The sequence below is a fragment of the Bidens hawaiensis genome, unplaced genomic scaffold (genome assembly GCF_021521415.1).
Source record: "Bidens hawaiensis isolate Kalapana, Puna unplaced genomic scaffold, B.hawaiensis_p1.1 tig00004282_1, whole genome shotgun sequence".
Taxonomy (NCBI): Eukaryota; Viridiplantae; Streptophyta; class Magnoliopsida; order Asterales; family Asteraceae; genus Bidens; species Bidens hawaiensis.
Window position 1 is genome coordinate 1374978 of NW_027491257.1, and position 14297 is coordinate 1389274.

The 14297-nt window shown below is 41.9% G+C and overlaps 1 protein-coding gene across 1 annotated transcript; it reads right to left on the reverse strand.

Moving 5' to 3' along the window:
* Positions 1-8677: 8677 nt before the first annotated feature.
* LOC143626116 (ribonuclease 1-like) lies at positions 8678-10624 on the reverse strand. The gene is made up of 4 exons (XM_077096280.1): positions 10526-10624; positions 10293-10448; positions 9463-9661; positions 8678-8901 (listed from the first exon to the last, which is right to left on the reverse strand). The coding sequence occupies exons 1-4, from the start codon at positions 10622-10624 to the stop codon at positions 8678-8680; spliced, it is 678 nt and encodes a 225-aa protein (XP_076952395.1).
* Positions 10625-14297: the final 3673 nt, after the last annotated feature.

Genomic DNA, 14297 nt, shown 5'->3' on the forward strand with positions numbered 1-14297 from the left:
CCACATCTACGATTGGGCAGACTTCCAACAGAAGTTCAGCCAACACTTCAGTCAACAAAGAAAGTACACTGAAGAACAATGGACAATCCTCACCTGCATCCGAGAGGAAGATGAGTCTTTACTAGACTTCATCACTCGCTTCAACTCAAAGAAGCTAATTCTGGGCAATATTAGCGAAGATCTTGTTCGCGCTGCTTTCATCCAGGGTGCGAAAGACCCAGAGCTCATCCGCACCTTAACGGGTAAAGATGGCATGCCATCCACATGGGATGCCATCATGACAGCAGCTAAACGCTTCGCGGAAACGGAAAAGCAACTGGGTAGAGATCTTCCCCAGAGCACAAACCTCTACACCCAGAAAACAAGAGAAAACAATGTCCTTACCGCCCGACTAAACAAAAAGAGGAAGCTAGGTATTTGGCAGTCAAGGGTAAACTTTGACACTTCAACCGGCTCGCACCCTCGGTTAGGCGGAAAGGACAACAGGCAGTCGTCGAACCGGAACCCCCGGTGGACGCCGCTCACCAAAAGCGTCACCGAGATTTTCGACACCGAGAGGCTCCCATGGCCAAAGGCTCCAATAATCCGAGAGCGTCACAACGCTGATCAGAGCAAATTCTGTGACTTCCACAGGACAAAAGGCCACACCACCGACGAATGCATAGACTTGAAAGACATCATCGAGACATTCGTCAGAGATGGAGAACTCGCACACCTCGTGGCGTAAAGGATGCTGAGCAGGCCAACGCGTGTAGAACCCCAGTTGGGAAAAACACCAAACTGCAGCTACAATGTTGGAGACTACATACTGCGTAAACAACGAGATTCCGAACCAAGTGCATATCGGCTCGATGGCACTCCCAATCAAACAACATGGAAGGAAGCTCAATTACACAGTCTGCATGTAGATCAATTCCAAACTTGTAAAAGAAAAGGCCCAGAGCCACTTCTAACGGAAATGATTCTCCTTATCACATTGACGCTGATAATCTTACATTTATACTTATGAACTTTCCACACTGATATGCCGGTCTTCACCGCATACATAAGTGGGGAAGTAAGTCATTGCGTGTGGAAGGCGGCAAAACCCGCATAAACACAAAAAACGGCCAACCTTCACGCAGGTCAGTTATAGGTAAAGTTGGGTCATCCCACTAAATGAAAGTGCCGGTCCTAACCGCACAAATCATGATAGAGGAAACCGAACTAACCTATTGACAATAGCGCGTCGAATGGTTAATTTATTCAAAACACTGATGCCGGTCTTCACCGCATACATAAGTGGGGAAGTAAGTCGTTGCGTGTGGAAGGCGGCAAAACCCGCATAAACACAAAAAACGGCCAACCTTCACGCAGGTCAGTTATAGGTAAAGTTGGGTCATCCCACTAAATGAAAGTGCCGGTCCTAACCGCACAAATCATGATAGAGGAAACCAAACTAACCTATTGACAACCGCGCGTCGAACGGTTAATTTATTCAAAACACTGATGCCGGTCTTCACCGCATACATAAGTGGGGAAGTAAGTCGTTGCGTGTGGAAGGCGGCAAAACCCGCATAAACACAAAAAACGGCCAACCTTCACGCAGGTCAGTTATAGGTAAAGTTGGGTCATCCCACTAAATGAAAGTGCCGGTCCTTACCGCACAAATCATGATAGAGGAAACCGAACTAACCTATTGACAACCGCGCGTCTAACGGTTAACTTATTCAACACACTGATGCCGGTATTCATCGCATAAATGTGAAAAGTCGTTGCGTGTGGACGGCGGCAAAACCCGCATAAACACAAAAGACGGCCAACCTTCACGCAGGTCAGTTATAGGTAAAGTTGGGTCATCCCACTAAATGAAAGTGCCGGTCCATACCGCACAAATCATGATAGAGGAAACCGAACTAACCTATTGACAACCGCGCGTCTAACGGTTAACTTATTCAACACACTGATGCTGGTATTCATCGCATAAATGTGAAAAGTCGTTGCGTGTGGACGGCGGCAAAACCCGCATAAACACAAAAAACGGCCAACCTTCACGCAGGTCAGTTATAGGTAAAGTTGGGTCATCCCACTAAATGAAAGTGCCGGTCCTTACCGCACAAATCATGATAGAGGAAACCGAACTAACCTATTGACAACCGCGCGTCTAACGGTTAACTTATTCAACACACTGATGCCGGTATTCATCGCATAAATGTGAAAAGTCGTTGCGTGTGGACGGCGGCAAAACCCGCATAAACACAAAAAACGGCAAACCTTCACGCAGGTCAGTCATAGGTGAAGATTCGTCATCCCACTAGATGAAAGTGACGGTCCTACCCGCACAATCATAATAGAGGAAACCGAACACTAACCTATCGACTACCGCGCGTCGAACGGTTAACTTATTCAACACTTGGAAAATTGCTAAGTTCAACTAAAGTATGCACGAGCGGATCATATATTGTTTATGCGGCAAAACAAGTGCCAAATTAAGCTATAATATGCATGAGCAAGTCATATAACATCTATAAAGCAAGTCATCCAGTGAAAGTGGCGGTCCTACCCGCACAAAGATTTATACATTCCATAAAAATTCAAGTATTACAAGAATGGCCGGGTATCTACCCGCCTAAAAGAGTAAATCTATACAAAAACAAACCTATCCTAACAGTGGGAAGGGATCTAAAGGTTCAAGCTTCAGGACCACTCCCTCCAAACCCACTTGTACCCGAACCATCAGTTGGCTGTGGCGGTTCAAGGAAGGTCTTGAGAATGGTTAGCCCATCATCAGCAGCAGCAACTTCGTTCACCTTCTCCACCACCGGGTGCGGGAAGGCGGCATACTGGTTCACTGCTTAGTCATACGCAGCTTCAGTATCCACATCATACAGAGGAAGTTGGAAGGCGGGATGCCCTTCTCAACAAACCCCAGACCAAGCAAGAAGCCAGCCTTTTCCCCATCCTCATGAGAAGCATTGAGGGCTGCGCTCATGGCATCGTCGTAAGATGTGTCCGTGAAGACCCGATGCACAACCTACAAACAAAAATACAAGTGTCAAAACCTTTTCTAAGTATCAAGAAAAGCGTAAAGATATTATGAAGCTATGCATACCTGCGACAACGCTTCTCATAGAAGCCATTCCTTGGTAACCAGAGCCTCTTGGAGGGCAGCTTGAGCTTCATTACGGGCGCGTTCGGCTTCGTTTTTTGTAAGGTTGGCAAGCAACACATCTTTGGCTGCAGCCTCTTCGACGCCCTTTAGCTTACGCTCAGTGTGGTCAAGCACCCCCCTTTGGTCCAAGATCTCTTGGAGCTTCTTGGCATCTTCCATGGCCAAGGCATCATGAGCCTGCTGGAGCCTCTCTAATTTGGCTTTGAGCTCCTCATTCTCAGTGCGTAGAGGCTCAGCAACAGCTTCAGCCTTGGTGGCCCTCTCAGTTGCGTTCCGTGCAGTTTCCTTAGCCAACCGAAGCTGTTCGTTAACAGCTTGGGCAGCCTCGGAACGGGCCTCGAGACGGGCCTGAACTTCAACCTCGAGGGCCTTGAAGGCCTTCTCCTTCTCCGCAGCAACAACGGAGAGTCTCCTGTTCTTCTCCCGGATAGCCCGCGCCTGAGCTACTTCTTGAATACGAGCCGCCTTTAACTTGTCATTTTCACGACAAAGCAGCTCGACGCGCGGCTGCATCCGAGCAAGGAGAATTCGAAGCTCGTTAGTCAGCCTACCCTCCTGGTAGCTCGACATAGCTTCCCCCAGCGCCCCACTTGGAGCGGCGTGGCGCGCCCACTCGACGCAGTCCACAGCCGTCCGAAGGGTTGTTCCTCGGCGAATGTTCCAACGTGGAACATACACTTCATTGGAATCCGACACTGCAAAAACAAAAAGCAGTTAGGAAAAGATGATAAAAAACAAAAATAATATAAAAAGACCAAATTCACCCTACGCACCTGTAGAGTCGACAACAGGCCGGTAGTCGCCGAACCCATCACCTGAACCTAACGGATATCCATCCAAGAGGTCAGGCAGATGGGAAGGAGGCAGAGATTGGCTAGAAGCCCCAAACATACCTGCTGAATCGGCCGGGGGCGAAGTAGTCGCCGGTGCCAGAGGCATGGTTGAAGCCGCCGCGGTAGAGACCACCGGTGGTGAACTCACTGGAGGTGAACTCACAACCGTGGCCGCCGCTGCGGAGGAACCCGCAGAAAAAATCACCGCCGGCTCAGTGAAGGACGCAGTGAATATGGCACTGACAGCCGGCGGAGACGTCACAATTGGAACAGTTGCCTCAACCGGATGAGCAACTGAACCAATGCTGCAAACAGGCGCAACGGCCTGGGTCATCGCCTCGGGTAGGTTGACCAAACCTACCGTCATGGGTCCAGAGCTGCTCCTCCCCGCATCACCTTGGAATGCGGTAGCATCCACGCCTGCATGAATACGATATTAAAAACAATGGCGTAAAGAAATTGCGGGTAAGATTACTTTATACTTACGAGTTCTCTTCAACTTGAAGGTTCTGACCGGCGGGGACGAACCCGACGGAGCCGGCCTCTTCACGCCGGTCACCGTCGTAGAACTTGGTCGCGCGGCAGTGGCAGCTGTCTCAACCTCCGAGACTGTTGTCTCACCACCACCAGGGTTCCCCGCCACCTCCTCGCTTTCGGTCTCTGAGTCAGACCGATTCACCGGATCGGCAGTAGAGGCAACCTTCGCCTTGCCCTTCGCGCCAGCAGCCTTCTTCCTCACCAAGAAAGGACCATCTGCGGATTCCTCATCAGAAGATGACAAGATTAGAGGAACTCCAGCAGAGGTTTGAGCATGGAGAGGGCGGGGGTTAAAAAGTTCCTTACCTGGCCGCGTGGCACTCAAAATCTCGTGGCCTGGCGGGTAGACCTCCACAAACCGATCCGCCGTTTGCTCCAAGATGGGCAACTCGTTCTCATCAAGAGCACGGGTACCCATCCGAGCGGGACCATCAGCTTCCCGCAGATGCAGGAGCGATTGCAGGTCGTTTCCCTCTGAAAATAAAAAGAAAAACAGTTTAGCGGAAAAACCCTAAATCAGCAAGAAGATATGAACCATACCGTAAGGGACAGAGTTCAAACCGTATTCGAGGACAATAGGAATCTGTGGCACCTCTGCCCCAGCATCCTTCCACACCCGGTTCATCCCGAGCATCACCATCCCGGACTCCGCAAAGCGGTAAACCGGAGTCTGGATGCGGGAAATCTTGGAGAACCATTCCGCCTCCTGGTAGTTGGAGGCGTGAAGGTTCGGGAGAGCTCTCCCGTTCTTGAACGTCATCGCTATCAGGACGACGCGAGCGGAGATATAGAAGAACTCCCGCTTCCAAAACCGAAGACTGCGCTCGGTAGCGCAGATCTTCAAACCCTTGATCCGAGTGACCAAGGTATACCACCCCTGGATGCACCTCCAGGAATAGAAGGTCATCAGGCGGTCGACATGGGGCTCCACGCCCAGAATGAGGCACACCCATTCAAAATGGCGAACCTTAGCGATCGCCATTGGGTGCACCTCCGTCAGATGTACACCGTGTCTTTCCAGAACACGGTAAACAAACTTCGTCAATGGGAACCTGAGATTCCCATAGACGAAGAATGCGGCATACACCCCTATCTTGCCCTTGGGGGCATCGTACACCGTTTGATCAGGCTTAGGAAACTCAGGCTCGCGCATGAACTTCCTGACATTGTACTGATATAGCTCAATGGGAAGAGCACACTGGCATTCGCCAGCAGTGCTCTTATCGTCCCTATCAGACGTGAACGACGGATTCTCGGCATACATGTCCGACTCTTCAGCAGTCACTTCAAGATCATGAGTAGACATGTTTTGGAGGATGGAAAGAAGAACGATTTCAGGAGAATGCTCGACGGAAAAGTTAGAGTATTCGCCGGAAATCGCTTAAGAAGAAGAAGAAAGTGAAACTGTGAGTTGAGATGCATCCTCTCCTCCCTTTATATACTCATCGCAATAAATACGATGAATTTAATGCGGAAGAGAGAGGAAAACGCTGGTGCAATGAAACTATGACACGTGGAAAAAGCAAGCTGGCAACAGCTGTTGACAGGACGCGCGCCGTAAACTTCGCGGCCACGCGCCCAAAAACTCGCGCCCACGCGCCTGAAAAAGCGTCTGGATTAACCATATACTGTCCCGTCGCCATAACTTCCTGCACGTCCTGAAACTGTCAGAAGAAACCGTCGGACTACGTAACCGTCCCTTCAACAGTTTGGACTGTTCTTATCCTTTCACCAACTCTTCAAATTTCAAAAAAGATTCAAAAAGATTCAAAAGTAAGCGGGACTATACCCCTTACCTTGGCAACCAAGTAACTATAAGACAGGTGGGGGTACAGTGTCAAGGCAAAACCCTTCACATACTTAGCACCTGCAGGGAATTGAAGCCAAGAATACCTCGGCAACCAAGTAACTATAAGACGGGTGCGGGTACAGTGTCAAGGCAAAACCCTTCACATACTTAGCACCCGCAGGGAATTGAAGCCATGAATACTTTGGAAGTAAAGTAACTATAAGACGAGTGCGGGTACAGTGTCAACGCAAAACCCTTCACATACCTAGCACTCCGCAGGGAATTGAAACCAAGAAGAATCTTCTGGGCCATGCTTGCGGAAACGGGAATAACATCCCCGCATAGCGGGAACGTCGAGGACTAGATTGTTTGAAGCTCCAAGATGGAATTGGTTGTTTAACATAATTGATCACTATGTTCAAAACTACCAAAACCTCATGGAGAATCTATACAAGTGGAACTCAACGCTCCTGACTTGCGAGGAGGTTACAGACCTACCCGCATCATACCCAAAGATCAGGCAGAAAAGTCGGGAATTTCTGCACGTGACATTAGGACTTCCGCGGGAAGAATCCCCATGGAAAACCTTAAAACTAAACCCTTTTCAAAACCCTTTGCTTAAGTCCAAAAGTTCACCTCACTTATTAACAATTCATGAGAAGAACATTGGACTGGGGGGACTTGAAGAGGTAGGTCCCAGCAGAGCCCAGTTGGACCCGCAAGACTCACCTCAAAGAGGGACGTCTGCGCAGTTGAACCCGCAAGACTCACCTGCAACAGGGACGTCTGCGCAAAGGCTAAACTTGCAGACACCTTAAAGAGAGACGTCTGCGCAGAAACCAACTGGATCCGCAGGACCCACCATGCTCAGAGACGTGACGTCCTTACGCGCAGTACGCAAGCTGTTCCCGCAGGAAAAACCTCCCAATGGTCGACGTACTCCTTCTGTTCCCGCAGCAACGGATACTAGCCATCAGGGAAGGCTACCCGCGCAGCAAGGCTACACGCACAAGGCACTTAACTCTTAAATAATTCAGTAATGTCACCTGAAGAAGGAGTGAGCAAGCCGGGAACACTCCCGCACAAAGCCGGGAAAACTCCCGCCCAAATGAGCCAGTCCGTACGATACTGGAGGATCTTTTGTACTGTACCTGACGAGGTATGGACAAAAAATCTGACCAAAGATACGACAGCTCACTGACAACAGTATGACGAGCAGCACGCTCTTGTACTGTATGTCACTATCAGCCGCTGCCTACTCACCAACCTGTCGGAGGACGTGCATAGCCTGCAGTTGTGGAACAGGAATAGTACACAGCCGGCCTGGTCACTATCAGCCGCTGCCTACCCACCAACCACCAGCATGGCACGTGCGTAGCCCACAGTTGGCAGAACAGGAATACTATTCAGCCGGCTGTACCTGCTTGGAAACCTACCTTCGGCTATAAATACTCCAACACCTTGGAACGGTATTATCATCTTATCTTATCTCATACCATCATATCTGCTCTAGTCATTTCTCTTAATATACACTTATATTCAAGAGCAATCTAGCCTGATTCTCACGCCGGAGGGTGGTCACAAGGAGGTACCCCCCATTTCTCAGTGACGAGCTCACGGTGTCTGTTTTGCAGGTCATCTGAAGAACCATCTTTGCCGGACCTAACCCTCGTGGGAAACATCTACTTAACCCCCAGATTATCCGTAATCTGCCCGGGGTCACTTAGTGTTTCTTCAGATACTAAGATTAACTAAAAGATCACGTGGTTGTTCGTTCAGTTATTTGTATACTGTCATGTGTTTGGCTTGGATCAATACTAAGATTAAGAATCTCCCATAATTTTAGTTAAATGAACTTTGTGTAATATCATACTAACGAATTATGTTTACGATACAAGTTTATATTCTAAAAGCCCGTTTTTACTAGTCGTACATGGTCTCAGACATTGTAGGAACAACATTGTATGTAGAGGTGCACATCTGAACCAGTTTGGAACCAAACCGGACCTGTGATGTGTATACACCTTCGTTGAAACCGGTTTGAAGTTAGTTAAAGCGGAACAGAACAAACAAAACCTGATTTTAAACCGAACCAATCCTTTCCTTGTTAAAAAAGCTGGATTCATACCCGAACTGTTTTGGGCAAAAAAGAACTGTTTTGGGCAAAAACCGACTTTTTTTTTTACCGAAACCAAACTAGTTTCAAACCAAATTGTGGTAAGGCCAATTAAATCCATCACATTATAGTAAGCCCAATTATACCCACACACAATACCAAACGGCCCAAGTGAGAAAAGTTTTCATTACTTGCAACAATAAGATCAAACAAGTCCATACATGATACATTAAGGAACTAAAACATTCAACTTAGAAAGAAGGAAACTTGATAGAGGTGTTGCACTTCTTGGCTAGATTGACTGGGCATTCAATAAAGCGCGAACCCGACGAATCCACACACAAATAGATTTGGTACAATTGACTATTACCCGACGCGTCCCTGTTGCACTCGATCCATGGAGTGTAACCTCTCGCCTCTTTAATCGCGTCCCTTATGCTAGTCACACTATACTCTGACCCGTTTGGATGAATCCCTACACCATGGTTCCATACCAAACATCAGTGACAGAACTAGAAATCTTTAACGATATCACAATTACATATTACAATAACATTATAGCATTATAAACTTTGAGACAACACCAAAAACACACACACACACAATTTGTTTCATAGTAGCGATTTATTGTAAGTAATGCAAACAAGCTGAGCAACTTGAGATAGGCTTGTAAAAAAGCTCGATCTAGCCGAGCTTAAACGAGCCCGAGCCTAAGCTCGAGCCTAAAAGTAAGCGTGTTTAATAAACAACCCCGAGCTTGAGCTTCACTTATCGAGCCTATCATTCATATAACTTTTATAATATAAATTTATATAATATTAAATAATTTCTAATTAATCTATATAATGTTATGCAAAACTAACTAAATAATATATATTATGTTATATACAAAATTATTGTTGAAAAAAATATAATACCTATAAAAAAATTAATTGATAAATAATAAAATTGCCGAGCACGTACTCTGTGTAAATTAAATAACCGAGTTGGTGCTCGGCTTGTTCGCACCCCTAAATTTGTAAATTGTAAATGATACCCGCGTCTTTAAGTGCACCGAGGAGGTTTATATGGGTTTTGAGTTTAAGAGTCGTCGAGAAAAACTCGTGTTGATCAAGTACGGTTTTCGAGCATGTCCCGTGTTTGTTCCACTCATGACCCCAAAATTTTTGCCCATCGTTACTTGGGCACGATAATGTTGGCCAGTGTGACTCCATTTGGTTCATGAGGTTTGAAATCTGTAAATTTAGATTAATTTGCTTAGTGCATTTATTAATTTTAATTATTAATATATAGTGAGACAAAAAGTTAACTAGACACGGGGTTGCGAATTGCTAACATTACCCAAAAACACGTCACAACCTAACACGAAATTTGCCAGTTTGGGTTACGTGAACCGTTTAGCTAAATAGGTTGTGTTTGGGTAAACCTGACGGTTCACGGGTTCCATTTAACCCAACTATTTTTATTTTTTAAAAAGTTTTTATGTAGTAATTTAAATTGATTGAGTATTTTATGCTAGAATTTACAGCTAAATGGAAATTAACATAAGAATTTTTAATTAAAGACTACTTGTTTTCTAAAAATTTGTATTATATATTTTAAAAATGTAAATTCAAAGTATTAAAATATGTAATAATTCAAATTGGTTGATTATTTTATGCTAGAATTTAAGCTAAATGGAAATTAACATAAGAATTTTTAACTAAAGGCTAATTGTTTTATACAAATTTGTATTATATGTTGTAAAAATGTAAATTCAAAGTATTAAAATTCCATTACAGTAAAAAAATTAAGTCAAGCGGGTTCTGTTTAGGTTGACGTATAATTTTAAACCAATGAATATTAGAAAAATGGTAAAAGATTCACCTCAATGGCATTGAAAGGGCTGTTGGAGTCACAATTGGATGGGTATGACCCATTGATCCAATTAGGCCAAAGTCCATGAATTCCAAAATCCGGCCTTGGTTTTTCTTTAGTCGGGTAGCAACAACTGTATTTCGTGTCACATTGCGATCCTGGCCACTATAATAAAAACAACATTTGAGTCAAATGAGTGATGTGTGGTTGTGATTAAGGTTTTTATGACTTAATTTAATTACCTGTTGAACCAAGTAGAAGAAATCAAAAGTGTGCGAAACAGAGAGCACAAGTAGGGAATGCAGGGTTAAAAGCTTGATCAACATCAAATGTGTCTTCATGTTCGTTTGTTTAGTTTAGTATGTGTGATGAGGATGTGGTTGGTATGTGTATTTATAGGAGTGAGATGCATGCAAATGTAAGAACTCAAAATGAAGAGTAAGAGTAAGAGTATTGTGTGCTTGTGTGTGTTTTTTTGTTTTTTGTTTTATTTATTATTTATTTTTAACTAAAGGGGTAAAAGAAGATAACCTTTTCAGTTGTTTTCTATAAAAATACTAATACACCCTTGATATTAAAATAACAGACAAAATAATTAAAATTTTAAAGCAAAATATTATGTGTGTTTCATTTATGGTTCATTACAACTAATGTTTATATATATAATAATAAGAATAGTTAAAATGGACCATATCATTTACTAGGGATCATCTATTTGTGGCTTAGTGGTAAGAGGTTTGGGTTCTCTAGTGGAGACTTAAGTTCGAATCCTACTTGTATCACTTTTGGGTGGATATCGACAATTAAGGATTTGAGCTAGGCCTTGTGCAAAGGTTGTCAGTTCGAACCCTGAGCACACCCGGGTTTTCGTCCCACCGTGTGTTACGCTAGAGAGTTATGCTATTATGGTAGCACAACGATTGTCAAGTGGCAGTCGGCGGTATGGTTTCTAGAGGAACACCCAAGCCAAACTCTGAAGCCAGCACGGGTCCGGTTAAGACAACATAGTCTGGCTAGAGTGAGGTATCGAAGCTCTGAAATTTGGATAGTGCAGTAGCCTAAATACAAGAAAGTAGTCGTTTTAAATAAATTTACTATGGTCTAAATTAGGGATGACAATGAAACCCGAACCCGATGGGAAAACCTGAAACCCGACATAAATGGGCCGGGTATTACCCGACCCGTTAGGGTTTGGGACGGGTTTGGAAATTTTTTGTGGGTTTGGGATTTCTAATATACTCGATTACCCGATAACATAGACCCAATTACCCGATTATATACTCGATGTACCTGATATAGCTTATTATATTACATATATATACTATATTCCAAATATATTATTTGTCGAAACTTGTTTATGTCAATTATTTGAGATATTTTACCTTTATGGTAACCATATTTATAATCGATTAGTTATATTTTGTCAAAACACCGACAGAAACCTGACGGGTTTTGAGCCGGGTATACTCGATGGATATTTTGTCAAAACCAGATAGGAAACCCGAAACCCGATGGAAAAACCCGAAACTCGACAGGTAATTACCTGATTAAAACCCGACGTGTTTGGAATGGAATTTTATAACCGGATATGAGTTTGGGAATACCTAAACCCGACCCATTACCATCCCTAGTCTAAATTCGATAACTACTATGATCTAATTAAGGTGGCCTACTATCAAACAACTAAGCATGAAGATGGATGTGCATTCAAGATAATAAAATGTAGATTTCATTACTTGTCAAAACAACAAAATCTCACAATTATGAAAACATGGATAATACATTCTAACCACCTAAAAGCTAAAACTGCATGACAAAAGATAAACTCATGAACTCTATGCATTAACACGTGAATATTTTAAATAGCATATATGAACTAAGGATTTGTGACCTTAAATCCTAATCAACATAAACTAAATCAATAAATATTTAATACCATATGATTTTCCAAACCTAATGAAAGAGTATGCTTGTTAAATTTTAATAACCAAATTCATTTCCAATTATAATTCCTAGTATCATGGTATGAACTATGTACTACGCATACCGAGCATTCGAAGTTTGTAAATAAATACTTAACACATGGTTTTCTAAAGATATTATGGCTAAGATATTCATCAAATCAACATAGCTTCGAAATATAACACGTAAGAAACATCATTAGTCCATAATCATAAGCTCATCAAAATCTTGAAAGAAATCAAAATCAGCAAGTTCTTGTAAATTAATCATTACATTAGTAAAGCTTCAACATCTAGATAACAAAGTAATTATCTAATAAACAAAAAATTTCTCACAACTCATTTTTTTTTATTTCTTGTCGATCAAGTGTAAAGTTTGGGCTTATAAATTCATAAATAACTCAAATAGGTACCATAAATAAGAAATTTGTATGAAATTTTCTAATAATGAGTGATTTATTTGATCAAAAAAGATGTATAATTCATGATACATCAGTTAATTTATTTTTTCACACAGTAATGAATGTTAAGAATGCTATTAGTCAAATTATAGTATGAATTATTCGGCCAATGTGTCAAAGTTTAATTATTAAAATCCAACTTACCTTACATTTAAAAGTGAAAAAAAAAAAGTAAAAAATATAAAAAGAGAATTCCTACATGTCTCACATGTTAAGCAGTTTGATAAAAATGGTTTCACACTTATCATGCATTCATATCTTATCAATCATCTTAGATTAAAAAGGAAAAAGTTTTGTAAACATTTAACATCCTACATAACAAATCATGTAACTTCTACTTCATTAACACTTAAGTTTTATCTTATAGATTTTAATTATTTTATAGAGTATCAAAATTTTAGAGATTTTAACTAGTTCGGTTCTCTCCCTCAAACCTCTCATAACTATTACCACTACCACTTCCCGTATTGTCGCTCTTGTTTGAATATTTTCTTTCTTGACTTCCCCAGGTCTCATGTCTCGGAAGCGCATCTAATATGGCATTATAGCTATAGATCCATCACCACTGCTTGTCACCATATATTACGTGTAGTTATTGTTTTATATATATATTTTTCTTTTTTTTCATTTTTCAATGATAAAAACCTATAGCCAAAACAAATTATGAGCGTGTGTTGGAGTGGCCACGTATAATTCACGCTCACTAGATAAGAGCATTCTCATCCAACCCCTTATATTATGTAAGGAGTGTTTTTATAATTTAGAGAGTGATTCAGGGTGTTGTGAGTGAATAGTTTTTATATTTTAAAAAAAGTAGTTATTTTTCTGTATATTTGAAAAGTTACTGTCATCTCATATAATTTTTTAATATATTTTGAAAGTGGTTGTGAGTGAAGAAAAGAAAAAAAGTAATGATAAAATGTATAAAAAATATTATTTAATTAAAATGAAGAGAAAAAATAAAATGAATTTTAGTGTAATTTTTTGTTTGAAGATAGAAGTGAGATGAGAATGCTCTTACACCACACTAGGGTGTGAGTAATGAACGGTGAGGGGGTATCCCTTGAGTCTGCTCAAAGACATGAGAGTATCTATTAAGAACTTCTAATAATAATTTAATATAATATCTAATATGTGATTGGTTTAAAAAAATATTAGTATTAATGGTTTGAAAATAATCACTCATTACTCGCTAATCACTATATAACACTTGGTACGAGCCTTTTCTACTTATGTAGAGCCTTAGTAAAAAGAAAATATTAAATAAATACTAGTTAAAAATTGTGAACCACACACAACAAACATAGAGTCTAAGTAAGTTAAGTAACTTTATGACCGAAAGGTATAACTTATGACTGAAAAGGATAATTATTCTGTAACCATAAAATAAGACATTAGGATCAAGTAAACACTCATGAATATATTGAACGTGCTTTTCAAAAACTCATATAAATAAGTTTTGCATTTAAACAACATATATAAATGATTGAAAACTCATCTAATAGGTCTCTCTAGCTGATAACAAAAACATATTCTGATTAACCAAACAATAATTTTCTTAACATATAAAACAAAACTTTCAAACAAATGAA